The following is a 26515-nucleotide window of genomic DNA, read 5'->3' as shown; positions in this document are numbered from 1 at the left end:
CTGAACCTTGGTTTGGTTAAATGTAAGAGGGAAATGTTATGATCTGTGGCAGCCACTTGATGGTGAATTATCACAGTATTATCAAATGAAATGTAATTATTATTATTATTATTATTAATCACGATGGCCATAATAATTGTGGCAGTGCCTCATTGTAGCCAGGCTGACACTCAATCTGGTCCAACCTCCAATTTCTCTCATTAGTTCTCTGCCCTTCTTCCTCAGGGCCTTCTCACATAGGCTATATCTTCCAAAGCTTCCTCTTCTGCCAGTCTTCTAGCTTTCTTTTAAAGTACTGTGTTTTCCTTTTAGAATGAAAGCTCCTAGAAAGCAAGTACTGTCTTTTTGCTAGTATTAGTATTCCTAGAACTTAGCACAGTGTATAGTACATAGTATTTAATAAATAACCTTTTGAGATACAAAACATTTTGATCCCTATTTCAAAAATCTTAAGAGTGGCAACATTTTTTTTTTTAACTCTACAAGGAATATTTAAATGACAACTTTCCTAGTCTCATTGTTCACCAAGAAAGTATACTCAATATGAATTAACAGTATTAAAAGCAATAGCAACAATGATCATGTAAATGCCAAAAAATAATTATGTGGAAAATGTAAAGCAGCTAAACCAAATATGGAGACTAAAGAACATTTAAGTAAAATCATTATTTTTGGTCAGCAGATGAAACATCTTGGAGGAATAAATAATGATCTTCCATTTTTTGATCGCTTCAATAATAGAAGGCAGTATTTTAGATAGTTCTCACAGTATCTATCTCTAATAAGAGTATTACATTCATGATTAATGTCCAAATTGCTATAAGATTACTAAAGTAATGAAAATAAAGATAATGATATATAAACCACTCATATGGAATCTTTGAAATATGGCTCAATTTAAGATTCAATTCTACCACCTTTAAGTTACAATGAGGGATCCTAACAAAACTTCTTACTAAAGTCTGAAATAAATGAACTAACAAGCTTTTATTAACACTCTTTCTTGATACTGTGCAAAACATCAGGGATACAAATACATAAATGAAAGTCATTTTCCTCAAGGAACTTGCACTCTACTGGGAAGACAATGTGTATATAAATACATATGTGCATATAAGCAGAAATTACATACAAAATAAACGTAAGGAAAAATTGAGGGAAATCTCAAAAAGGTTTTATGTAAAAAGTATTACTTGGACATAGGAAATGGGAGTATGAGGAATAAGAAGAAACCTAGTTTTGCTGAACCAAAAAGTACAGGAATGGGAGTAATGCATAATAAGTGGAAAAGGTTGAGACCAGGTTATGAAGGATATGAAAACTGAAACAAATTTATCCCCAAAAAAACCATCAACAAGAAAAAGTCCCCATATATTCCAGAATATTTGTAGTAGCACTTTTTATGATAGCTAAGAATTGGAAATAAAAGAGATGCCTTTCAACTGGAGAATGGTTAAACAAATTGTGATATATGAATGTAATGGCATATTATTGTGCTATAAGAAATGAGATATATGATGAAAACAGAAACATGGAAATATATATATATGAAGCAAACAGAGCCAAGAAAACAATAAACAATAACTACTACATATCAAAAAAAAGGTAAATAACAAAATTATAAAGATCAAGTGGAACTCAAATGAAGAGAGAGATTCTTTTCAATATATTAATCAACTGTGCTGACTTTTTTTCCTCTTTTAAAAAATTCAATTGTCATGTGGGAATGATGAGGTCCTGAATGATGTGCTACACAGAAAGAAACTAAAGAAATGATCCCTGAGGCAAACAGGGAAAGGCAATGATAGAGATCAGTTTAGCTCCATGATCCCACCTTCTGGGCAGGTCGTCCAGTTAGAAATCCAAGTTATATCAGACCCCTGAGACCCCTTCTTTGCAGAGGTTTCAAGCATGTCCTGTCAGAAATCCTAGTAATGTGCATAAGATTAAATTTTCCTTATAAAATCTACTTATGGGCCATCCCATCACTGCTGCCCTCTTCTGGGTCAGCCTGGCACAGCACTCTGCCTCTTCACATCTTTTTCCTTACCTCTCCCCCATGCTATGTGGTATCTCCCCTAACCCCACTATGCTTCCCAATCCCACATACAACTAGCTCTTTTAGGGTGCCAAGATTCTTTCAGGATTTAACCTGGAAGCTAAGGGCATGGCCCCAACCTCAAACCCATGGGGTGCTTTTTACTGAGTAATCGTAAGTTCCCCTGAGGAACTTTATCATATGCTCTCCCAACTCTATTTCATATTTGCCATTCCCGGTGTCTACTATATCCCTTTATTTTGTCTCTAACCCCTTTCCGTAAATAAATGTACTTTTGCCAAAGAGAATGGCCATTGTGAATTTTTCACATGACCAAACCCAACTTTTGTTGCTTACTATCACCTGATGTCTACATCACCCATATAAGGATGACTGTGGGAGGAAGAAGTGGAGGATACCAGGGATAACTATATTTCTGAAAGAAACAAAAAATTTCAATAAAAGTTTTATTTTCTTAAAAAAAAAAACTAGAAAATCAAAAAAGAGGAAGTTATATTTGATGTTAGAAGTTTAATAAACAGGACAATGACCTGGTCAAACCTGCATTTTAGAAAGTCAAGTTGCTTTCTTCCTCAACTCTTATCCTCATACCGGGGGAAGGAAAGGGAAAGGAACAAAGACTTATTAACCACAAATTATGTGCTATCTCATTAGATCAAGAAGCCTTAACCATACATACAGATACTCCCCAAAATGTCCTAACCTTCCAGTTCCTCCATTTACTTGTTTCATATGACCTATTCTTCCACCTTACCTTGGCCAAAGATGAGGATGGTATAAACCAACACCCACAAATGTACCATTTCCACATTTGTTAATTCTGAAATCCTCTTATCTGATCACAATGCTGTCATTCTACCTCTCCTTCTGCCCTGCAACTCCACATCTAATTATTTATTTACACTTGACATCCAATCCCTCAACCCTTCAGTTTTTTCTCAAATCATGATCCAAGCTCCAGCTAAACTCTTCTCCTTCTCCCTTTTTGACTCCTAATGAACCACTTCAACTCTTCTATTGTACCTTTTCCCCATTTCATTGCTATCATACTTTCCCTGCAAAATTTGAGTCTTGGATCACTTTTGCCATCTGCTGCCTTCATTCCTACAACATGCTGAATGATGCTGGAGAAAATCATGAAACCTGTTAAAAAGGTCTCAGAAAGTTTGTTATATAACCTCAACTGAGACTTCACTGTTGCAACGGCAATTCTTTTATAATGCCTCTCTAATTACTTTACTACCTCATTCAACACAACAGTTGAATTTTCCAAACTTCTTCATCCCTCCTCAAACTTCCCACAGCTCCTCTTACCCTAACTCTATGAACTGAAAACTTCGTCTCATATTTTATTGAAACAATTGAGGCCATTCATGGAAAGCTCCCTTTTCTCTTCTCATATGCCTACGTCTTTCGCCACTATCTCCTACTTCACTCCAATTTCACATAAAGGAGTGAATTTTTTCCTTGTCAAGGTAAACTCTCCTGCATGTACAAGTGATTCCTGTCTTCCATCTTGTCTTCTCTAGCAGATTACCCCATTCTCACTAATTTTCAGTCTCTGTTGGTTGCTTCCTTACTACCTACAAACATGTCCATGACTCATCCATCCTCAAAAAATTCTCACTTGATCACTTAATCTACTAGGCTATCTTCCTATATCCTGCCTTTTATGACTAAATTCTTTGAAAGGACTATCTACAATAAATGCCCCACTTCCTCTCTTCTTAATTCTGCTATCTTGCTTTCTACGTCATCATTCACTGAAACCATTCTCTCCAAAGTTACTAATGGTCTCTTAATTGCCAAATCTAATGACCTTTTCTTACAATGACCTCATGCTTTTTGACCTCTGGGAAGTCAATGACACTGCTGCTCATTCACTTCTCTTTGATCTTCTCTTCTCTCTAGGTTTTCATGGTATTGTATTTTCTTAACCCTCCTCCTACCTATGTGATTACTCTTCTCAGTCTCTTTTATGGGATCTTCATCCATGTCACGCATGCTAACAAGAGGTATCCCACTAGGGTTCTGTCCTGGGCCAATTTCTCTTCTCCTCTTCACTTTGTGAACTTATCAGTTCCCATGGATTCAAGTATTACCACTATGCAACTGTCTCTCAGATCTACTTCTCCAGTACTAATTCTGACCTCCAGTCTCATATCCTAAACTGTCTACTGAATATCTTAAACTGAGATGTGCTAAAGACATCTTAAATAGACATGTCTAAAACTGAAATCACTATCTTTCCCCAAGAATACTCCTTTCCTTTCTACCTTGCCTTTTACTATTGAGGACAGCACTATCCTCCCAGCCACCCAATTTAACAAGCTAGTTATCATACCAGATTCCTCATTCTCTCACCAATTCCCCACCACCTCATCCAATCTGTTACAAAAGCCTACCAACTTTACCTTTATAAGATCTCTCACATATTATGCCCTTTTCTCTCCTCTGACACCACCTTGGTACAGGTTCTCACCTCCTCACACCTCAAGATATTTATTTATTTATTTTTACTCTTATTATAGGATGTAGGTTCCCTTATTTAGGAAGAGCTAACCCTAAACTAAGTCAGACTAATATAGTCTCTTACATCTAAGTTACCATAGAAATTTAGTTAATAGAACTGAGAAGACTATCACTTAGTAGCAGATAATTTAGATGAATAAAATAATCATAAGATTTTTAGATTTTTCAAAAGACTGAACTTCCCTGCTGGAAGAAGGGGGGATTGACCAAAAGTTAAGTCCTCCTTTCTAGTAGAAAGTAGGATTAAGCAAAGGCTGTTTCCTTTTCTGGCAGCTGGAAAGGGGAAGTTCTCAATTGAGATGGGTAGAGAGAAAGTAATGAAGGAAACTTAAGATTTAAAACTGCCTCTAGGAAAAGGACAGAGAATCAATTAAGGAATAATTGCTGATGGTGGTGAAGGCTCAGATGAGAAGGTGAGATCAGATGGACTATTATGCTTATAAGAAACTTGTGACAAACCTGATCAATTTGGTTAGAGGATTTCCTCCAGCTCTGTTCAACAGCAGGTAAGAGCAAATGACAAAAGTAAGCCAATATTGGGGTTTCAACAAAATAGGGAGGTAATCAATTCAAGAACATAGGACAAGGAAGAACTGAACTAACTGCTTAACTACAGAGGCCAAATCAGAAAAGGTGGAAAGTAAGGTGAAATTAGCAAGAGTGATAGGTGGGAAAGTACTAAGGAACAGAGAGACTGGAGATGAAGAATAGATTTAGTATAACACCATTACGTAAGTATAACACTTACCTTTTGGCAAAGAGGTGATAAACTAGAGGAGCAGAAATAGTCACACATTTTAAAACGTGGACAATATATGGATGTTTTCCTTGACTATTTATACAAATAAGTATTTCAGGGTGGCAACAGGAGCAGAGGTGGGGATGAAAACCAGGAATAACAACTGAGGAAATGGTAGGTAGCATGTCACACATGCACACACCCACACACACATGTATACATAAAGTATCAATGTAAATATCAAATCATATCAAATCAAAAATATCAAAGCAAAAGGAAGTTCAGACGGGGAAACAAAAGTTTTATATTACTTTATTATATATATATAATATATATTTTATGCTTTAAAAAAACTGTACACAAATCCAGTTTCAAAGGCAATTTTTTTTCTTTCATATACTAAAATGTTCCAGGTTGTTGATTTTGATTAAGTTCATAATATACTATATTTTATAAAAGAATACTTCTAAGAAGGGTGAGGAACAAAGACATCCCTTTTGCTTTTCTTGTAAATGATTTAAGAATTGGATGGCTATATCTCAGCCAGCTGAAATTTATCCAAATCCTAGGAACCAAAGGATACAAATTAAATAAGTGAACCCATTTAATAAGACATTTGAATGAGGGAAAAAAAGAGTAAATCCAAACTTTAAGATTTAAAAAAAAAAATGTGATTACTTAATCTGAAGTCTAATACATAGAAAAACAAGGCACTTTGTTGTTGTTGTCCAGAAAGTAATATGCTCAACAGGAAAAAAATTCAATAAAAAAGAACCATGTCATGATACTTAAATCCACTAAGGAGTACAAGGAACAAGAGTTCCCTCCTTATTGTTATTTTATAATAATCCTCTGAGAGATCCTGAAACACAAACCTTTTCTGTCCCATTCAAACATACAACTCTGCTGTTATAAGAGTCAGCTTTTTTGTTTTTGTTGCTGTTGTTTAAAAATCTGATCTTTAAAAAAGCACAGGCTCTCCTCATCTTTCTCCTAGATAATTGTAATAATCTTCCAACTGGTCTCCCTGTCTCAAGTCTCTTTCCAATTCAGTATACCCTTCCACACAGCTGCAAGTGATTTTTACAGGTTTTACATGTACAAAGATATTTATAACAGCTCTTTTGAGTGCCAAAGAAATGAAAAGTAAGAGGGTACCCATTAATTGGGGAATGGCTGAACAAATTGTTGTATATGATTGTGATAGAATATTATTGTACTGTAAGAAATAAGGGGGATGGTTTCAGAAAACCTGGAAAGACTTATATGAACTGATGCAATGTGAAATGAGCAGAACCAGGAGATCACTGTAACTGCAATATTGTATAATGATCAACTGAGAATAACTTAACTGTTCTCAGCAACGCAATGATTCAAGATGATTCCAAAGGACTTATGACAAAAGTATTATCCACCTTCAGAGAGAGGACAGGTGAATTTTGCATGCTTTAAAGCATACTTTATTTTTCTTGTCTTTTTTTTTTTTTTTGGCAACATGGCTAATATAGAAATATGTTTTTTATAATTTTGCATGTACAATTGATATTATATTGTTTGCCTTCTCAGTGGTGAAGGAGGATCTGGAGGAGGAGAATTTGAAAAAAAATTTAAATGAATATTAAAAATAATTTTTTTTTTTGGCTGAGGCAATTGGGATTGACTTGCCCAGGGTCACACAGCTAGGAAGTGGTAAGTTTGATTTGAACTCAGGGCGTTTCAGGGCTGGTGCTTCATCCATTGAGCCACTAGTGGCCCTTAAAAAAATTTTAAAGATATTTTTCCTGGGGCAGCTAGATGACATCAGCCCTGAAGTCAGGAAGATCTGAGTTCAAATTTGACCTCAGACACTTAACATTTCCTAGCTTTGTGACCCTGGGCAAGTCACTTAACTCCAATTGCCTCAGCAAAAAAAAAAAAAAAAAAGATATTTTTCCTAAAGTATAAGTGTGATCATGTCACCCTCCCCTTTTTAATAAACTCTAGTAATTCCCTACTATCTCTAAGGCCAAACAAAGCTCCTTTACTTGACAAAATTATTCCTACTCTGGCCCTTTCTAGATTTACAGTCTTCTATCACTTTACTCCTTCCCCCATAATAGGGCTCAGGTATACCAGCCTAATTGTTGTCTCTCACACAGGATGTTCTACCTCCCAACTCCAGACATCTGCAGTGACATCTTCAATGCTTGGAATGTCCTTTGCTTCCTCATTTCCATCTTTTGGAATTTCTGGATGCCTTCAAGACTCAGTTTGAAAATCAATTTCTCTATGAGGATGTTGCCATTCTTCTTGGTCAAAACTGCCTCATCCTCAAAGTTTATCTTGTTTTGCATACATCATTTATATACCTACATATATATTACGTTGTTTTCCTGTTATAAAGTAAGCTCCTTAAGGTCAGGGACTGCTTTTGCTTTACTTGTATTTCCAGTGCTTAGCAAAATGGCCAGTACATTGTAAGGATTTCATACTTGTTGACTGAATAAAGAGCTATACAACATTTGGCAAATATTTGATATGGGATATTTTAAAAAGTCAAAATTCCAGACTGACAACATTCATAATATCCTTAATACATTACCAGCACTGAGAAAGAAGAGGAGATGAACTGAAAACCAGAGGAAGCATTTCACTTGAATACAAATTGATGTTATTCTTTACTAAATAGAAATAGTTCAGTGCATAAGAGCCCTCTAGAGGAATACTCAGGAAACTCTGAGTTCAAATCCAGCCTCAGCTACTTAATAGTTGAACTCTGAGCTAGTCATTTAATCTGTCTGCCTTGGCTTACTCATCTGCAAAATAGGAAAGATAATAGCATCTACCTCCCAGGATTATTATAAGGACAAAAATAAGATGATTCTGGTAAACTTTTTAAAAATCTTAAAGTATTACCTAAGTGCTAGTAGTGATAATAGTTGTAATAGGATAGAAAGTTACTTAACCTATAATTTCATCGATATAAAGAATTCCTGGATGAAGAAATTCTTCTACCAATGCTAGTCAGTACCTTCTCTGTATTGTATTGTGTTATATTATTAGAGTGCAGTCTAGAGAGTCTGCAACTTGAATGACTTGCCTGAGAGGTCACAATATAAGATGAGCATGGGGCTTCTTGGTTCTAGGACTAGCTCTCTAATGCACTATTATGCCTGCCTCACATCCTTTACTAAATATTAATGATTCAACATTTAAATAAATTTTATGTCATTTTGTTATTTATTTTATTGCTTTATTAATAATTATTTAAATAATATTTATTTAATTTTTGAATAACTTTAATTTTTCCTATTACTGAAAGGGAGAAAAAAGTAATTAACCATCAAGACAAAACAGGTTTTGACTAAGGTAAGTTTCTCTGGACAGAAGTAAATAAAAAAAACCCATCTGTTCTGCTACCCTCTGCTCCCTGGGTTTGTCATCTTTTTTTTTTTTTTTTTTTTTTTTTTTTTAATTTAAGCTTAAAGCAAAATCAAAAACCTACTGCCTACCATCTTTAGTTGACACATGTTCGTTTGCTGGAGAGAATATTGCTGGAACAATTGCTTTTTGGTAATGCAGCTATATGCTCCAAGATCAACATGTGGTGAGATTTAAGGGTCAAGTACAGCTATTCCTTCCTATTTTGTTTCAGATGCTCTATTCTAATTGACAGCTCCCTTCTTCTTAGACAAACCAATGGTACTAGCCATCAAGGGCCACAAACAACTCAGACCTTGACTTGAATAAAAAAGAAAATCTGCAACTGTTACTGAGGAGCCTTCTGGGGTCTAGGATCTCCTACTATAAAAGCTTAAGTCAGCAACATAGTAACTCTCTGAAGATTATCTCCCAACCCCAAACTGCAACGGTCCACTCCACATTTTCTGGGTTTATTCTTTCCTCAATTGAAAGAGTAAAACATGGTAGAAATAAGTCTCTGTCCAGAGACCTGTTCCTAGCATGGAAACTTGCTACTAATGCTATGTGGTTTCAGTGGCTAAATTGCTTGCTGTCAAATATGGCCAGTACAGGAAATGCCCAGCTCTGAAGGCTGAAGTGCTCCGAAAATGATACAACGAAATGCCTAAAGCTATGCTGTAACTCTCACAGACCCATGCTTTTTTTTGCTCTTCTTTTGTCCATCAGAAAGTCATATAGAAACCAAGTCTTAAATCAATCTAAACTATCCTCACTCCTTAGAAGAACAGGCCAAACAAAATAAACCTAAGTATTTGATTAAACTGATTATTTCAAAGATACAGTATGAGTCACTTCCTCCAAAGGATGATTCCTTTATTTCAGTATACATATGAACTTTATGAAAACCAAATGCCAGAATAAAAAGCAGAACTACTCATACCACTTCATGCCTTTCTTCCACAAATCTCAAATTAACTGTCTCACCCACATCCAATTTTTACAATGTCACAGTGAGATAGGTCAATACAATTACCCCCAATTTAGAGGAAATAAAATAATAACAACACAGCTTTGTTCTTCATAATAACAGCTAAGCCAAAAGCCCCCCTCCCCAGGACATTATGGGGATTAATGAAATGTCTGAAGAGTGCTTTGAGCTCTTCAGACAAGTATTCACATTCAGACAAGTACAGATAAATATTTTTCATCTAAGAAGCTAAAAGTGCTTTTGAAAGTCCTGCTCCAAACCCTCCAAAGAATTCATATGATATGAACAAGGGGCAGGTTTAAAAGATGAGAAGATTAAGATAAAAATCAAGGTGAAGTTAATGAGAATCAGAGCACAGATTTTAGGATTTTTGGCAATAGTTTGAGTACAAATTTCTAGGTGATGGTACTTTCTATAAGATAGGCATAAATGAATTTGGGTTTTGTGTATTGTATTCAAAAAATATAAAATCTTACAAAATAACACTAAATAATGTGTTTTCTCCACATAAACACAAGGAGTTGTAAAGAGAGAATTACAAAGCTATTCACCCATTCTGTACTTGTGATTGAGAATGGAATGCTACAGAAATCTCTCCCAAAAAATCTTTGAATATTTTTAAGGTAAAAATAAAATAGTGTTGCTTCTCAGAGGCAATGTTTATGAAAGAAATCTCTAAAAGGAAGGGATATATAAAATTTGCCAGAAGATGTGATCATTACATTCTAAAAGTATAAATATATAACAAAGTCTATTAAGATCATTGAGGTTCTGCATGTTTAAATTTTTATTTAATATCAGATTTTTTATTAAGTTTTCTTTTCTTTTTTTAAAAAGGATGTCCTGTATACTTATATTGTATTTAATTTATAATTTAACATATTTAACATGTATTGGTCAACCTGCCATCTGGGGGAGTGGGTGGGGAGAAGGAGGGGAAAAATTGGAACAAAAAGTTTGGCAATTGTCAATACCGTAAAATTACCCATGCACATTACTTGTAAATAAAAAGGTATAATAATTAAAAAAAAAAAAAAAAGATATCCAAGTACTCCAACCCTACTAAGTTTCTGTCCAAGGTAGGATGCAACTCAAACTTTCATCCTTTTTCACACTTTTAATCTTTTTTTCCCGCATACATAATTTCCTTTAAAGACAATAAATCTGATGCACAAAAAAAAAAGCTGAAAAACAAGTATAACTCCAATCCTTAAGGTCAAAAAAGAAGTCAAATGACTTGCTATGCATTTTAAAAATATTTAATTATATAGCATCGTATTCGAGCCAGTTCAAATTTTATCACTATTACCTAATCTGCTTATCTCAAAATGTCTACTGGACATCCAGTTTGAGATGTCAGAAAGGCAGTTGGAGAGATAAGACTGGAAGCAGAGAGCTTAGAGCACGGTGAATAGATTTGAAAATCATCAACATAGAGATGATCATTAAATCCATAGGAGCTAATTAGATCACCAAGTGAACTAGTATAAGGGGGAAAGGGATATCCCCATCACTCTTCCTAACTTTCCTGAGATTGCATACAATTTCTCCTGAATATACTTTTACTTTACATAGTTGTTTACATTGTTGTTCCTAATTAGAAAGTAAGTTCTTTGAGAGCAGGGGCGGATTTTTGCCCTTTTTTTATATCATTAGCAGTTAGCTCAGGAACTACCAGATAATGATACTTAATAAATGCTAGTTTATTATCTGACTGACTGATCAGTGAACTGTTAATTGAGCCATGAATTGGTTTTAGAAAGCAATTTGGAACTATTTCCAAAAACTTAATAAGCACTATATATCCTTTGGCAAAACAATACCATACTCCAAAGAATTAAAATCTTCCTATTGGGAAGTGCCTGAACAAATTACATACAAGAATGTAAGAGAACATGATTATCATAAGAAATAATGAAAAGTTTCAGAGTTAACTGATTATAGGACAAAATATGCAAAACTCGAACAATTTGTACAATGACAACACTAAGAACTAAGAACACTAAGAACAATAAAAACTAAGAACACTATAGAGAAAGATAACTTTGAAAGATTTTAGAATTCCAATCAACATAAATTGTACTCCAGAAGAATAAAGATGAAAACAATTGGAGGAATTTGGGAGTAACAGATTATAAATGCACATAAAAATAAATTGTTTTTTAAAAAGAATACTTGAATTCTAAAAAGTAATCCAGCAATAAGAGGCTAAGTCACTTTTTGCTATATTGCATTATACAAGCTACATTTTTAAAAATGGAAGGGTAGAATTTTTCTCTCACTTTGGCCACTCTATATCTTAAATGTATTAAGTAAGCATAAATAACGTTAAATGCCTGCGCTTAAGAAAGAAATCAGACAAATACAGTCAGAGAATGAATGTATTAAAAGTCCCTTCATATAATCACAAAGGTTTGCATTTTTAGCTCTTTGGCCCTAATCTGACTGCTGATGTCAGGATTATCAAGTTTAAGACTGCTGAAACTATGCTGGTAAGGCCAAATGACCTATTGCAAAGTAAATTAAAACCACTAAACAAAAACAAGATACCATGCAATTCTGCTGAGCTCCTCAATACTGAAAGTACCAAGGGAACTCTCCTCCTTGCAATGGCTTTCAATTAAAAATGGGAGGTGGGGGAGGGAAGGGCTGAACTGTCACTAGCAGAACATACATAGAATAAAAACACACAGATACTCTCCCCGTCAGTGCCCACAGGAGTATGTAAAATTAGCATCAGAGCTAGTATGAAGGGAATTTAGTTTGCTGCAAAATCTGTACCACAGAAAGCCATGCCCTAGGACAAAAGCATTACAGATTTACCAGTACAAAATTGTCCCTTATGGCTTGTTGGCTAGCAGAGATATTCTAATACCATTAGTCCATGACCAGCAAATCTAAAGGCACTTGCCTTTAAAACCTGGAAAATGACTGCCTACAAAGTGATCCTTACAGAAAAATATCATTATATGCCAGTTAATATGTTATGTCCTTTTTTTTTTTTGATTTTACCCTAACTCAGGTATTGTTCATGATTATCCCTTAAAAAGAAATGAAAGAACAATCTAAAGAATATTGTTTGATTTAAGCATACAAAGGGAGATACACAGCAGCAGAAGTGAACCTCTGGATCGCTATCATGGCAGGGAGGATTTATGAGATTAGATCAAAATCTGTGGGAAAGGGATTTCAGGAAGGCTGATCATCAAGACTACCTGTGGTGCAGGTCACCAAATCCTGATAAAGAACAAATGAAACAATAAAGCACTAATGATGGACCTGTGAATGAGTACAATTATTCTGGAAAGCAAATTGGACTTAGATAAATAAAATGACCAAAATACCCATCATCTCTGACTTGGAAATTTTACTACTAGAACATTCCAAGGAGGTAACTGATATAATCATAAATACATCAAATATTTAGAGAAATATTTTTTAATGATAGTAAAGAATTGGGGGAAATGGATAAATAAATTTTGACATATTAGGTTATTAGAAACAATGAAGATTATGAATATTTATAAACATAGAAAGACTTGCACGAACTCTTGAAAAGAAAATAGAAAAACAATGTATAAGACTAAAACAAAGTAAAAGGAAACAAAAAGAGATCACAAAACTACTGAAAATTAACATTTCAAAAGTACACACACACACACACACACACACACATACATAAAAATAAATAAGCTTATCCCCAAAGAACACATATGAAAAGAAACATCCCTCACTGTTTCCTGAGGTAGGACCAACAAATATGGAATACTGCATAAATTGTCAGATTTATCTATATATGTTAATCACCTTAGGTGACTTTTTCTCTTTTTCTTCTTTTAAAAATAAACTTTGTGTCTGATTCTTTTTGAACAGCAAAATAACTGTTTGGACATGTATACTAATATTATATTTAATTTATACTTTAACATATTTAACATGTATTGGTCAACCTGCCATCTGGGGGAGGGGATGGGGGAAAGGAGGGGGAAAATTGGAACAAAAGGTTTGGCAATTGTCAAAGATTTTTGACAAATTTTTGACAAAAAAATTTACAAGAAATATGTATGGGTAATTTTACAGCATGGCAATTGTCAATGCTGTAAAATTATCCATACATATATCTTGTAAATAAAAAGCTATTAAAAAAATAAAATAAAATAAACTTCGTTATTTGGGATAGCACCATGGCAAGAGTGTGCAGGAAGAATACAGAAGAAAACTGATATGATATTAAAACAAAATATATCAATAAAATTTATTTTAAAATTTTTTTAAAACAATATTTGTTTATCCCTCTATCTTTATTCCAACATTTCCTAGATGAGAACAGAATCAAGAACGAACAGAAAAGCAAGATAAAGTCCTGTAGACAAAAAAAAAACCACATCTATGTATTGTTGAGAACAACACTGAACAGAGGGCACATAATATACCCCAGAATGCCCTTCTTAGCTTCAAACAAATAGTAGCTCCTCAAGAAATAGCTGGTTGTTGAATTAAGCTTTAGCAGAGAAATGGAAAAGTTGCTATTTGTTACTTGCCTTCCATTTTGAAACAAGTCATTAATTCTGACATATGCAGTAAAAGAATTGGTCTCCTTGTTCCAAATATGTTTTAAAACCCTTAATACAAGTGCATAAGAATAAATTTATTTATTTGTAGAAATTTTATAGACTAACTCATCTCTCATGCAATCTGAAGCATGCTAAATATGTAAAAGAGTTGTCAGGAAAACTTTAAATACTGAATAATTTTATTTGAAAAATGTTGGGGTTTTTTGTTGTTTTTACATTAGTGTCAGTTCCAAATATAGCACTCCCATAATTAATTCCTTGTATTTTCAGATGATGAAATTAAAACTATTACTACTCATATGAAAGAGTGTTCCAAATCACTATTGATCAGAGAAATGCAAATTAAGACAACTCTGAGATACCACTATACACCTGTCAGATTGGCCAGAATGACAGGGAAAGATAATGCAGAATGTTGGAGGGGATGTGGGAAAACAGGGACACTGATACATTGTTAGTGGAATTGTGAACACATCCAGCCATTCTGGAGAGCAATTTGGAACTATGCCCAAAAAGTTATCAAACTGTGCATACCCTTTGATCCAGCAGTGTCTCTACTGGGCTTATACCCCAAAGAGATACTAAAGAAGGGAAAGGGACCTGTATGTGCCAAAATGTTTGTGGCAGCCCTGTTTGTAGTGGCTAGAAACTGGAAAATGAATGGATGCCCATCAATTGGAGAATGGTTGAGTAAATTGTGGTATATGAATGTTATGGAATATTATTGTTCTGTAAGAAATGACCAGCAGGACGAATACAGAGAGAATTGGCGAGACTTATATGAACTGATGCTGAGCGAAATGAGCAGAACCAGGAAATCATTATATACCTCAACAGCAATACTGTATGAGGATGTATTCCGATGGAAGTGGATTTCTTCAACAAAGACAAGATCTAACTTAGTTTCAATTGATCAAGGATGGACAGAAGCAGCTACACCCAAAGAAAGAACACTGGGAAATGAATGTAAACTGCTTGCATTTTTGTTCTTCTTCCCAGGTTATATATACCTTCTAAATCCAATTCTCCCTGAGCAACAAGAAAACTGTTTGGTTCTGCACACATATATTGTATCCAAGATCTACTGTAATCTATTTAACATGTATAGGACTGCTTGCCATCTGGGGGAGAGGGTGGAGGGAGGGAGGGGAAAAATCGGAACAGAAGTGAGTGCAAGGGATAATGTTGTAAAAAATTACCCTGGCATAGGTTCTGTCAATAAAAAGTTATTTAATTTAAAAAAAAAATAATTCCTTGTAAACAAAGCAAGTTAAGCAAAACTAACAAAGTGACTTCATCTAATAAATGTATGCAACATTTCTCACATAGAGTCCTCCACTTCTGAAAGGCATGCAGTGAAGTCTTTAAAAAAAAAAAAAAAACTCCCCTCCCCCCACAAAAAAAGGAAAATGTTAAATGCTAGAGCACTATTAGAGTTGTGAACTGATCCAACTACTCTGGAAGCAATTTGGAATTATGCCAAAGGGATATAAAACTGAATACCTTGGGATCTTATAATAAATACCACTGCTAGGTTGGTATCCCAAAGAGATTTTTTTTTAAGGGAAAAGAACCTATTTATTCAAAAAATATTTTTAGCAGCTCTTTTTGTGGTGGCTAAGAATTAGAAATTGAAGGGATGTCCATCAATTAGAGAATGGCTGAACAAACTGTGGTATATGACTGTAATGGAATATTATTTTGTTATAAGAAACGACAAGTAGAATGATTTCAGAAGAACCTGGAAAGATTTAGATGAACTAATACAAAGTAAAGTGAACAGAACCAGGAGGTCATTGTACACAGTAACTATGTAACACAATATTGTGCAATGATCAATTGTGAATGACTTAGCTCAGATCATTATACAACAATCCAAAACAATCCCAAAGCTCCCATGATGAAAAATACTATCTCCAGAATCTGACTCCAGAAACATCCTATTTTTCTTCTTTCCTTTTTTCCTTCCTTCATTTCTTGAATATTCTTGCACAAAATGACCAACATGAAATGTTTTACATCATATCAGACTGCTTACTATTTCAGAGAGGAGGATCGGAAGGAAGGGATAGGATTTGAAACTCAAAACTTTTTTTTTTTAAATAGCCTTTTATTTACAGGTTATATGTATGGGTAACTTTTACAGCATTGACAATTAATTGCCAAACCTCTTGTTCCAATTTTTCCCCTCGTTCCCCTTACCCCCTCCCCCAGATGGCAGGATGACCAGTAGATGTTAAATATATTAAAATATAAATTAGATACACATTAAGTATACATGACCAAACCTTTATTTTGCTGTACAAAAAGAATCGGACTCTGAAATATTGTACAATTAGCCTGTGAAGGAAATCCAAAATGCAGGTGGGCAAAAATAGAGGGATTGGGAATTCAATGTAATGGTTCTTAGTCATCTCCCAGATGACTGGGTGTAGCTGGTTCAGTTCATTACTGCTCCACTGGAACCGATTTGGTTCATCTCATTGTTCAAGAGGGCCAGGTCCATCAGAATTGGTCATCATATAGTATTGTTGTTGAAGTATATAATGATCTCTTGGCCCTGCTTGTGAAACTCAAAACTTAAAAATACTTTTAAAATTTGTCTTTATGTGTAACTGGAGAAAATTGTGTGTGTGTGTGTGTGTGTGTGTGTGCGTGTACACAATACACAAGCACATATAAAAACTAAAAAAGGAAAAAAATCTTTCTCAGTCTGAACCAAAGAAAATAGCATACCGCATACCCTACAGTAGTATTATTTTACTTTTTACACACAGTCCCTGCTGCCTCTCTTTTTTTCATCTACCCACCTATACTTCTATACCTAGTTCTACTTATCCCTTCTTAAGAATTCTAGAAGTCAAGGAATGTCAGATAGCCATGATAATATCTTGAAAAAGAATAGGAAAGCTATCACACTGCAAAATCTAATTCATGTAATGATTATAGTTTGAGACATTTATACTGACTTTTAGGTTTAGAGCTGAGAGATAAACTCTAAAGTGAGAATTCTGGTTAAAATTACTGTATTCTGTGATTCAGTTTTCTTTTTAACTTGAAATGGTAATAGTCATTCACCTTGGAATACCAATTTGTTAAGTTCTTTCATTACTGAAATTCTAAGAAGAAACCATCATTTTAAAAAAACATTAAGAGGTCATCACAGTAGCAAATACTTAAAGGATCTTTTTTCTTGTGCAACCAGTTTGTTTATTTATTACATATGTTATTTTGCAATTATAGTCTGCTGTGTTAAAATCTCCAACATATAAACCGCTTGTTTTATTATGTAATGTGCCACTACTATTGTATTATCATTTACTGATATATTCCTCTGATGTATATATCTAATATTATGTATGAATTAGTATTATACATATTAATATTGCTACTACTGCATTGTCTTTTCTTTGCTACTTATAAATTATTAGCTTATTTATAGATTGGATACTATGGATATACATGTACTGTTTCAAATGTACATGTTTTGTCCGTATATCTAATTTAGGCATTGAAACTAATAGATTAAACATTGAAACTATAGTAGATGGATAGTAGAATAGATAAGAGTATCAGGACTGGAATCAGGAAGAACTGTATTCAAATATTTACTAGTTATGTGACCTTGTGCAAATCACTTAAACTTGTTTTCTCACTGTAAAAATGAAAGGAAATGGCAAACTAACTCAGTATCTCTGCCAAGAAAACCCTAAATGGAGTTGGATACAACTGAAACAAATGAACAACAAAAGAAGTCATTTTAGCAGCCTGTCCAATAGTATTTTACATTGTGATGTCTACTATACAAATGTCAATATAGATTTAATGTACCAAAGTGATTTTTCAGGGACTGAACTCTCTAGACCAATAAGTCTTATCTGCCCTGTAGTTGAAGGACCCTTGGATTTTGCTATTCACCTTGTAATTGATCCAGGTGTTGCCTGTTAGAATGTCATCATAAGAACAGGGATTCTGCTATCCATTTGTATCGCCAATGCTTAACACAAAATTTTGTGCACAGTAAGCTCATCATGATCTTTTATTCATTCCTCCCTTTCACCTTCTTTTTGTGGTTGTTCAGTCCTGTCTGACTCATTGTCCAGAGATTTTTCTTGGCATAAAGACAGACACTGGAGTTGTTTGCAACATCCTCCTCCAGAGTTTTTCCATCTTAGAAATGAGCATCAAGATCACATAGCTAGGAAGTGTCTGAGACCAGAATGAAAATCAGATCTTCTTGACTTCAGGCCAGAGCTCTATCCACTCCCATCATCTAAATGCCCTCAGTTAACTACTTATTGGAAGAGAAAGTAAGGCCATATCTGTTTCTCCTGAATTTTTTTTCTGTCTTCAAGGATTTGAGGAGGACATTATTTTCAATAATCTTTATCACCCTACTTCCCACAAAGTCCTCCCTTGTAACAAATGGCCTTGTATAAAAATCTATTTCACATTCTATACTTTTGCTACATTAACTGCAAAGAAATGGAAAGCATGATTTACCATCAATCTTCAGAGTTATCATTGGTTAATGAATTAATCAGGGCAGCTAGATGGTTCAGTGAATAATGTGTTAAATCTGGAATCAAGAAGAGCTGTGTTCAAATCTGACCTACTTACTAGCTCTGTGACCCTGGGGGAAAAAAAAAATCATTTGCCTCAGTTTTCTCATCTGTAAAATGAGCTGGAGAAGGAAATGGCAAATCACTTCAGCATCTTTGCCAAGAAAACTTCAACTGAACAACAATAAATATAGATCAGAGTTCTTAAAACTTTCAAAATAATTTTCTTTGTTATAGTCATTGCATAAATTGTTCTCCTAATTCTGCTCTCTTCATTCTGAATCAGTTTAAACAACTATTCTTAGGTTTCTCTGAATCTGTTCCTTTCCTAATTTCTTAAGGCACTAAAATGTATTCTAATACATCATAATTTGTTCTAATATTCCCCAATTCACATTCATGCACTTTGGCTCCCTATCTTCACTACAAAAAAGTGCTGCTATAAATATTTCTGCACATATGAGTCTTTTCCTTTTTCTTTGATGTCTTTGGGGTATAAGTTAATAATGGTATTGCTGGGTCAACGGTAAGCAAAACTCAGTAAGTTTTTGGTTATAGTTCCAAGTTGCTTTACAGAATTATCAGACAAAACACATTTCTACCAACAATATATTAAGAAGCCTATTTTCCCAAAGGCCTTCCCAAAATTGCCATTTTCCATTTTTGTCATCTCTGACAATCATTTGTGTCTAAGATTGAACCTCAGAGTTGTTCTAATGTGTTTTTCACTTATTAGAGATTTGGAGCATTTTTCCATGATTGTTGACTGCCTGCATTTCTTCTTCAGTATGTTTTTTTAATTTTTTCCTCATTTCACCACTTATTTTTTTTTGGCACTGTTTTCTTTGGACAATTTCTGTGTTTTCTTTTCCAAAATTTTCATTTCCTTTCCGTGATTTTCTTCTAAGTCTTTTTTAAAATTCTTTTTGAATTTTTCCAATAGAACCTTTTGAGTTGCACCCTTTGAGGCTTCATTTAGAGGCTTCTGCCTTTAATGCCCTCAGGGTTTGAGGTCTATTCTTCCCTTTCTCCATAAAAGCTGTCTATAGTCAGAGCTCTTTCTACTTTTTTGCTCATTTTTAAAGGATAAGATCTGCTCTTAGGTCGAGGGAAGACTGTCCCACATTTCTTCAACAGGATGACAGATAAGGGTTTTACACTGCCCTGAGGACAGTGCTTCTGGCTTCTTTCCCTGGCTGGATAGGTGTGGCCAAGTTCTGCTTATTATCCTGGGGTTCAGGAGCTCACTATTTGCCTTTTGTAGGTGCATTGGAGGTCTCTCTGATCCACTGGTTTCTAAACCAGGATAGAGTAGTCAACACTGATGTATTTTGGCTAAAAACTTTATACTGCAGGAAAACTCTCCACCCTGAGCCTTCCTGGGATTGACCTGCCCAGTTGAGACAGACCTTTGCCGAGTTCTTCCAAAATATCTTCTGCTGGAAATGTGTTACACTCCAAACACACACACACATATAAATGTACATGTGTGTGTATATTTTGTCCCAAATATAGCACTCAGCATTCAAAGATAAAAACGAAAACATAACTGACCACAAGACATTTATATTTTGAGAAAAGACAGACATGTACAAGGTAATGGGAGGAGGAGGTATTAGCAACTATGGGTTCAGGAAAATTTCTTATAAGAAGGAACATTTGTGTTGGGCTTTGAAAGAAAAAAGGGAAACTAAGGCACAGGAAAGAAAGAAAGAAGTGAATTCTAGGCATGAGCGACAACCTATGCAAAGGCATGGAGATGAGAACTAGAATGTTATACATAAGATTTAGCTGGAATGTCTGCTAACCATAAAGTACATGACTAAATAAATGGAAAAATATTTATTAAGTATTTACTGTGCTAAGCACAGTTCTAAACCAGGGATAGGAAACATCTGGTCCATGGGCTTTATAAGGCCTGTGAAATCACTTGGTTTGGTCCTGCCAAGGCAATGGCAGGTGATAATGAACAGAAAGCTAGGTACAACAACCTCCCATTACTTGAGTTTTTAAGCAGATAATTTTCTATGGCCCTCAAATGATGTTATAAATATTTAAATGGCTCTTGACAGAAAAAAGGTTACCCACCTGTTCTAATAAATGGCGACAAGTAGCAAACCAAGACACCCCAGCTCTCAAAGAGCTCCCATGGTCATAGGGAAGGACAGCACATAAAGGAAAGCTCAATCTCAGGATAGATGGGAAGCCTTAGTGGTCCCCATGGCCCAGTGACAGAATGGACTACAGTACTCTGGGCTCAAGAGGACTCAGGGTAATAATATATAGTAAGGCTAGAAGAGTAGACTGAAGTCAAATTATACAGGACTTCAAATGTCCAAAAGAGATGTTTGTATTTGATCCTGGAGTTTATAAAACAAGGAAGCACTATGGCTAAGCTAGAGCTTTAAGAAATTAGCTTTGCAAGTTAAGACACTAGAAAGGACAAGGACAAAAGTACTTGGACACAAATAGGGGAGTTCACACAAGCCTAAATAATGTATGTAAATGAATGTAATCTTGAGCTCTAACATCAGTAGACCATTTTTTAAATTTAAAGTTGAACTCAGATTCAATGCTTCCCTTCTATTCAATCTGCTGATGGCACTAAGATGAAATATTGATTCTATTACTCTCTGGAACATTTAATAAACTCCCTAAACTTAACTGTTTTAAAATTATTTCTCTTTACAGTAGTTAACCTTTAGTGTTGACCCTATTCTTCAACCACCCTGGTGCTGGCCCACATCATCTCACTCTTGCACTACTGCAAAAGCTTGCTAATTGATCTCTCTCCACCCTCTCTTAACCCTTCATTCAGCTATCAAAATGATCTTACTAAAACTGATATTATACATTCCTATTCAACAAGCTCCAGTAGCTCCTTATCACCTCCAGAATCAAATAGAAGATGCTCTGCTTGGCATTCAAAGTCTTTTCTTTATAACCTGGCTCCCTCCTACTTTTCCAATCTTTTCTTATACCTTACTCCACTACACATACTCTAAAATGCAGCGACACTTCAACAAGACACTGCATCTCCTAGTTCCACAGGTTTTCACTCACTGATGGATCTCTATGCCTCTCTCTTCCTCTGTAAACTCACCTTCTACCCTTTCTATCTTTAAGTTTCAGCCTAAGTCTCACCTTCATTTTCTCTGTTCAAAAATTCTCATTGTTCTGAGTACCCACTAAAGCATTATTCCTTCAGATACTGATTTTAAAATGCTCCAGTTTTTTTCATTTGGAGATATGATGAACAATCTTTTTATTTTTCATTTCCCCTCTTTTGGAATCCTTATTTTGGCCAGTTTCTAGTTCAACCAACGAGCTACCAGACACAGAGTAGAACACTTTTACCACTTTCTAAAAAGGCTGATCAAAAAAGCAGCTATGGCTATCTCCTCCAAAAGTAAAGAAAAAATGCAAAACTGTACTCCCACATGTGCAAATCCAAACACTAAATTTTAAAAGACCAGTTCTAGTTGGCGAAGATAGGATAGCTCAGGATTTCATTTGCATAGCAATGGGCACTGAATCCATTCTATTTTATGCCTCAGTAAATAGCAATAAGATTAATTAATCTCGCTTCAAACCCAGCCCAGCCCAAGATTCCCAGATGACCTCTCCCCTCTCTGATTGGGGAGTTCCTCTCTGCAACATCTATTTAAGGAAGTATCTACACCAGCCACAACCATATCACATCTGGATTGTGAATCTGTACTAGTTGCCCCCATGCAAGCACTGTCTCCTCTCTATTTCCCAGCTTTCCCCAAGCTACCCCAACTTTTCAGCTCCCTTTTTTGTGCTATCTTCCTCCATTGGAATGCAAGTTCTTTGGAAAGAGGGACTATCTTTCTTCCTGTTTGAATCTGTATTCCCAAATCTTAGCACAGTACCTGGCATACAATACACCCGTAATAAATGCTTTATCTTTTGTCTATTTTTATTTTTTCCCCAAGCTTGTCTCTCTCAGCTACCTACTTGATCCTTGGCCTGTAGAGCTATTCCTCTGCTTTGTACAGATGCTTTGGCTCAGTGACTAATACAGTTTGCCTTTTTGTTTCAGTTCCTCTCCTAGTAATAAAGTGCTCTCTTTGTTTTCTTTCAGAACAGAATACTTATCTAGCATCATAATATGATGGTGCTGATTTGCTGAATACTCCCTTTATTTTGAGGTCTATATACTTGAATGATCTTTACACATTGTAACTAAAGATGATAACCCAATGTGTCTATTGACTATATCTGCTTCACAGACTTGTGTTTCACCTCCTATAGGAGCAACTGCTAGTGATTATAATCTCTCCTTTTTATTCTTGCTGAAAATTTAGTTCTCTTGTCCATCAATATATTTTAAATATTGCTTTTACATTTTCTTAAAGCTATGTGGTCTTAGTGATGGGCAAATAATGAAAATCGTTCCCATATTAATTTTAGGTGAGATCTTGGATAAAAGAATGCTTCATGGAGATATATTCTATTCCCTAGACTTTCATATGACCTCTTCCTCTGAAAAAGACTAGTATACAAAAGAAACAAGAAGACACATCCTCTAATCTATGGTATAGTACAATAAATTAATTTTAAATAGAAAATAAAATTCCCAGTTAACTAAAATTTGGCCTCTCATTGTCCCTAACATGTGAAATAATTGAATACCTTCTTGGAGAAAAGATTCTCAAGTTCATATTCCAGATGGCTCCCTTCCACACACAAGAAACACCTTATGTAGGCAGCAGAGTGTAAAAGGATTAATGGATATATATTGCCTGCTGTTCTGTCCCCAATACAGTACTCTGCATTAATTAACTTCATCTTATTGGTATTCACTGAGCAAGAATTTAGAGTCAAAAAACCTGCTTTCCTTTCAATTCAACAAACATTTACTAAGTGCCAGCCCTGTACTTGATGCTAGGAATACAAAAAACAAAAATGAAATTATACCATGTGTCCTAAAAACCATGGGGAATTAGAAAAGGTTCCATAAAGTAGATAATACCTGTACTAAGCCTTAAAAGGTAGATGATTAGGGTAGCATTGTGGTGCAGTAGATAGAGAACCAGCCCTGAAGTCAGGATCTGAGTTCAAATCTGAATTCAGGCACTTTAACACTTCCTAGCTGTGTGACCCTGGGCAAGTCACTTAACCCCAATTGCCTCAGCCAAATTTAAAAAAAAAAAAAAAAAAAAAAAAAAAAAGGTAGATGATTCTGAATGCCAAAGATGAGAAGCGAGGACATTCCAGGCCTGGAAGACCAATTACTTGAAATTAATGAGATGGGCAATAGGACTGCCAAATAGAGAACAACTAGTACACTAGTCTAGTTGGAATGCAGAGTGCTTAAAGAAGAATAATATGAAATAAGTCGGTTAGTCATTAAGCATTTATTAGTGTTTATATGATATACCAGGATTCTGCTAAGTATTGAACTTTAAATGTTAAACTAAGGAGTTTTCCTTTTGTCCTGATGGATCACTGATGGATTTAGCCTAAGCTCTTCAAACTAATTGCTTGCAGGGTCTTAGGAAAGTTACTTAACAACTCTAACATTCAGTTTACAATTTGAAGGGACCAAATATTAGGATCTTGGAAATCTCTTCCAAGTCCAAAATTTTATGGCTCCTGATGTAATTAATGTAATTAGCAAGGTTACACTAAAACTAAAAAAAGTTGTCTCAGGTAATTGTATATCACTTGTCACCACCCTACGGTCTTCCTCCATCATCTCCCACACAGAGCAGTCAAGCCATTTCCTACCTGACTTGCAAACACCTTTTGCACCCCAACCTTGAGTTCAACAAGACAACTGAGCTTCCTTGAAATAATTTCTATGTCAATTCCCCATTCAGCCTTTTGTCTTCCTCAAAAAATACAACAGAAAGAAAACTAAGGATGATGATGTTGATATCATTTGAAGAATAGAGGAGATACAGAAGAACCCATCAAACATATTTACAGCTGTGGCCCAGGCAAATCAGTAGAGTTTACTACCACTATGTTAATCGGCAGCTGGTTACTAAAGTACAAAGGTAGCATGGCTATTTTACAAAAAAAGAAAACTTCTCAATACAGTAAAAGACACAAGACTAGAGAAAAAGAAGGAGTCTATCTCCCCCTAGGATGCAGACACCTGTCTAGGTGAATAGCTCCCCTTCCCATGATGGGCTCTGGGGTATAACTGTCCATCAGTATTAGTCAACAGAGGTCTCTCTAGGCAGTTGGCAGAGGAAGAAAACTGCCAAATTACAGTCAGAGAATAGTTTGGAGAGGGAGGAAGAGAAGACATTTTTAATATTGCAGTTGGCTCTAAAATTATTACTCATAATCTCCACCTGTCTTCTAAACATCAGGAGCTGATAAAGTCAAGAGCATGACTTAGAAGATTTAAAAACATATGGAGGGGTAGAATGGAAAATGAAAAAGTTTCTTGTGCTCATAATGACTTATGTTTCTATTTGTCAGGGTGCAAAAATGGCATGAAAACATATATGATACAGAGAAAAAGCAACTTTCATTCCCCAAATACTCAACATGAATTGTAGAGGAAAAGACTAATGTAATTTTCAAGTGAGTCATTTAAATTTTACAGCTCAATCTAATCCTCAGAAAAGCAGAATCCCAATAAATCAGGAAAAGACAAGCTACCTTCAAAACCTGTTATTCTTGAGTAGAAACAGATACTATAACTAGAGGGAGTATATAGGTGACAAGAAAAAGCCACTAGGAGAAGACAAGTAATTCATTATAAAATGCAAGGTCCAAACTCCAAAAGTGAAGAATAAAACCTATCAGAATTACAATTACTTTCTCTTGTGGATACAAGAGGTGGGGACGTCTAATTGTTTCCTATATCACCCACAACTATAAGTATATTGAAAGTTATAGCAGTTGTTGTTCAGTCATTCAGTCATGTCCAACTCTCGTGGACTCACAAACCATAGCATACAGTATTAGTATTAGTAAGTATTATTAGTATTATAAGGACAGTATTATTCCTTAGGATTTCCTTAGCAAAGATACTGGAGTGATTTGATACTTCCTTCTCCAGTGGATTGAGTCAAACAGAAATTAAGGGACTTTTGCCAATGGTCAAAAGCTATTAAGTGTCTAAGGCCAGATTTGAACTCAGATTCTTCCTGACTTCAGGCCCATAATTCTTTCCACTGAACTACCTACATACCTCCATTTTGGAAGTGCTATAACTTTACCATTGCTAAAATGATGTTTTCCTCTTTAAAAAGAAATTTGAAAATAGCCTTTCCCATCACTATTTCCTGTGAAAAGTAGGATAGGAATATTCTAGTGTTAAAGGGAAAATTACTTATTCTCTACTAATTTTAAACATATGGCAACAGGTTTAAATTTCTGAATCTTTCTGTTCCATACTTACCTTTAATATATTTCGGCCATCAAATGATTCTCTTTCACGAAGACCAGATTTACCTGCAAGGGCATTGTTCCTGTCTTCAGCTATGAACATACCAAAAAAAATTAGAATAGGTGAATGGGAGATTTTTTCTTTCTCCTTCAAAAAAACAAACATTAAAATATTTATACACATCTAGAAGCACACTACTAGAGAAGTCAAATGACTATGTAGCTATGCCACTTATTAGTTACGTGATCTCTCTACAAGTCACTAAAATACTCTGGCTCCAG

The 26515-nt window shown here is 35.0% G+C and overlaps 1 protein-coding gene across 5 annotated transcripts in view; it reads right to left on the bottom strand.

Moving 5' to 3' along the window:
- ASCC1 (activating signal cointegrator 1 complex subunit 1) overlaps positions 1–26515 on the bottom strand; it is a 103327-nt gene that overhangs the window by 9933 nt on the left and 66879 nt on the right. For all 5 annotated transcript variants that reach the window (XM_031956535.1, XM_031956538.1, XM_031956537.1 and 2 more), the window contains one exon: positions 26247–26326. In XM_031956535.1, coding sequence (XP_031812395.1) covers positions 26247–26326 — 80 coding nt within the window. The remainder of the gene's footprint in view (positions 1–26246; positions 26327–26515) is intronic.

Source organism: Sarcophilus harrisii, chromosome 2 (assembly GCF_902635505.1).
Source record: "Sarcophilus harrisii chromosome 2, mSarHar1.11, whole genome shotgun sequence".
Classification (NCBI taxonomy): Eukaryota; Metazoa; Chordata; class Mammalia; order Dasyuromorphia; family Dasyuridae; genus Sarcophilus; species Sarcophilus harrisii.
Note: the sequence above shows the minus strand (reverse complement) of the source record. Positions and strands in the feature narration are given on the sequence as shown.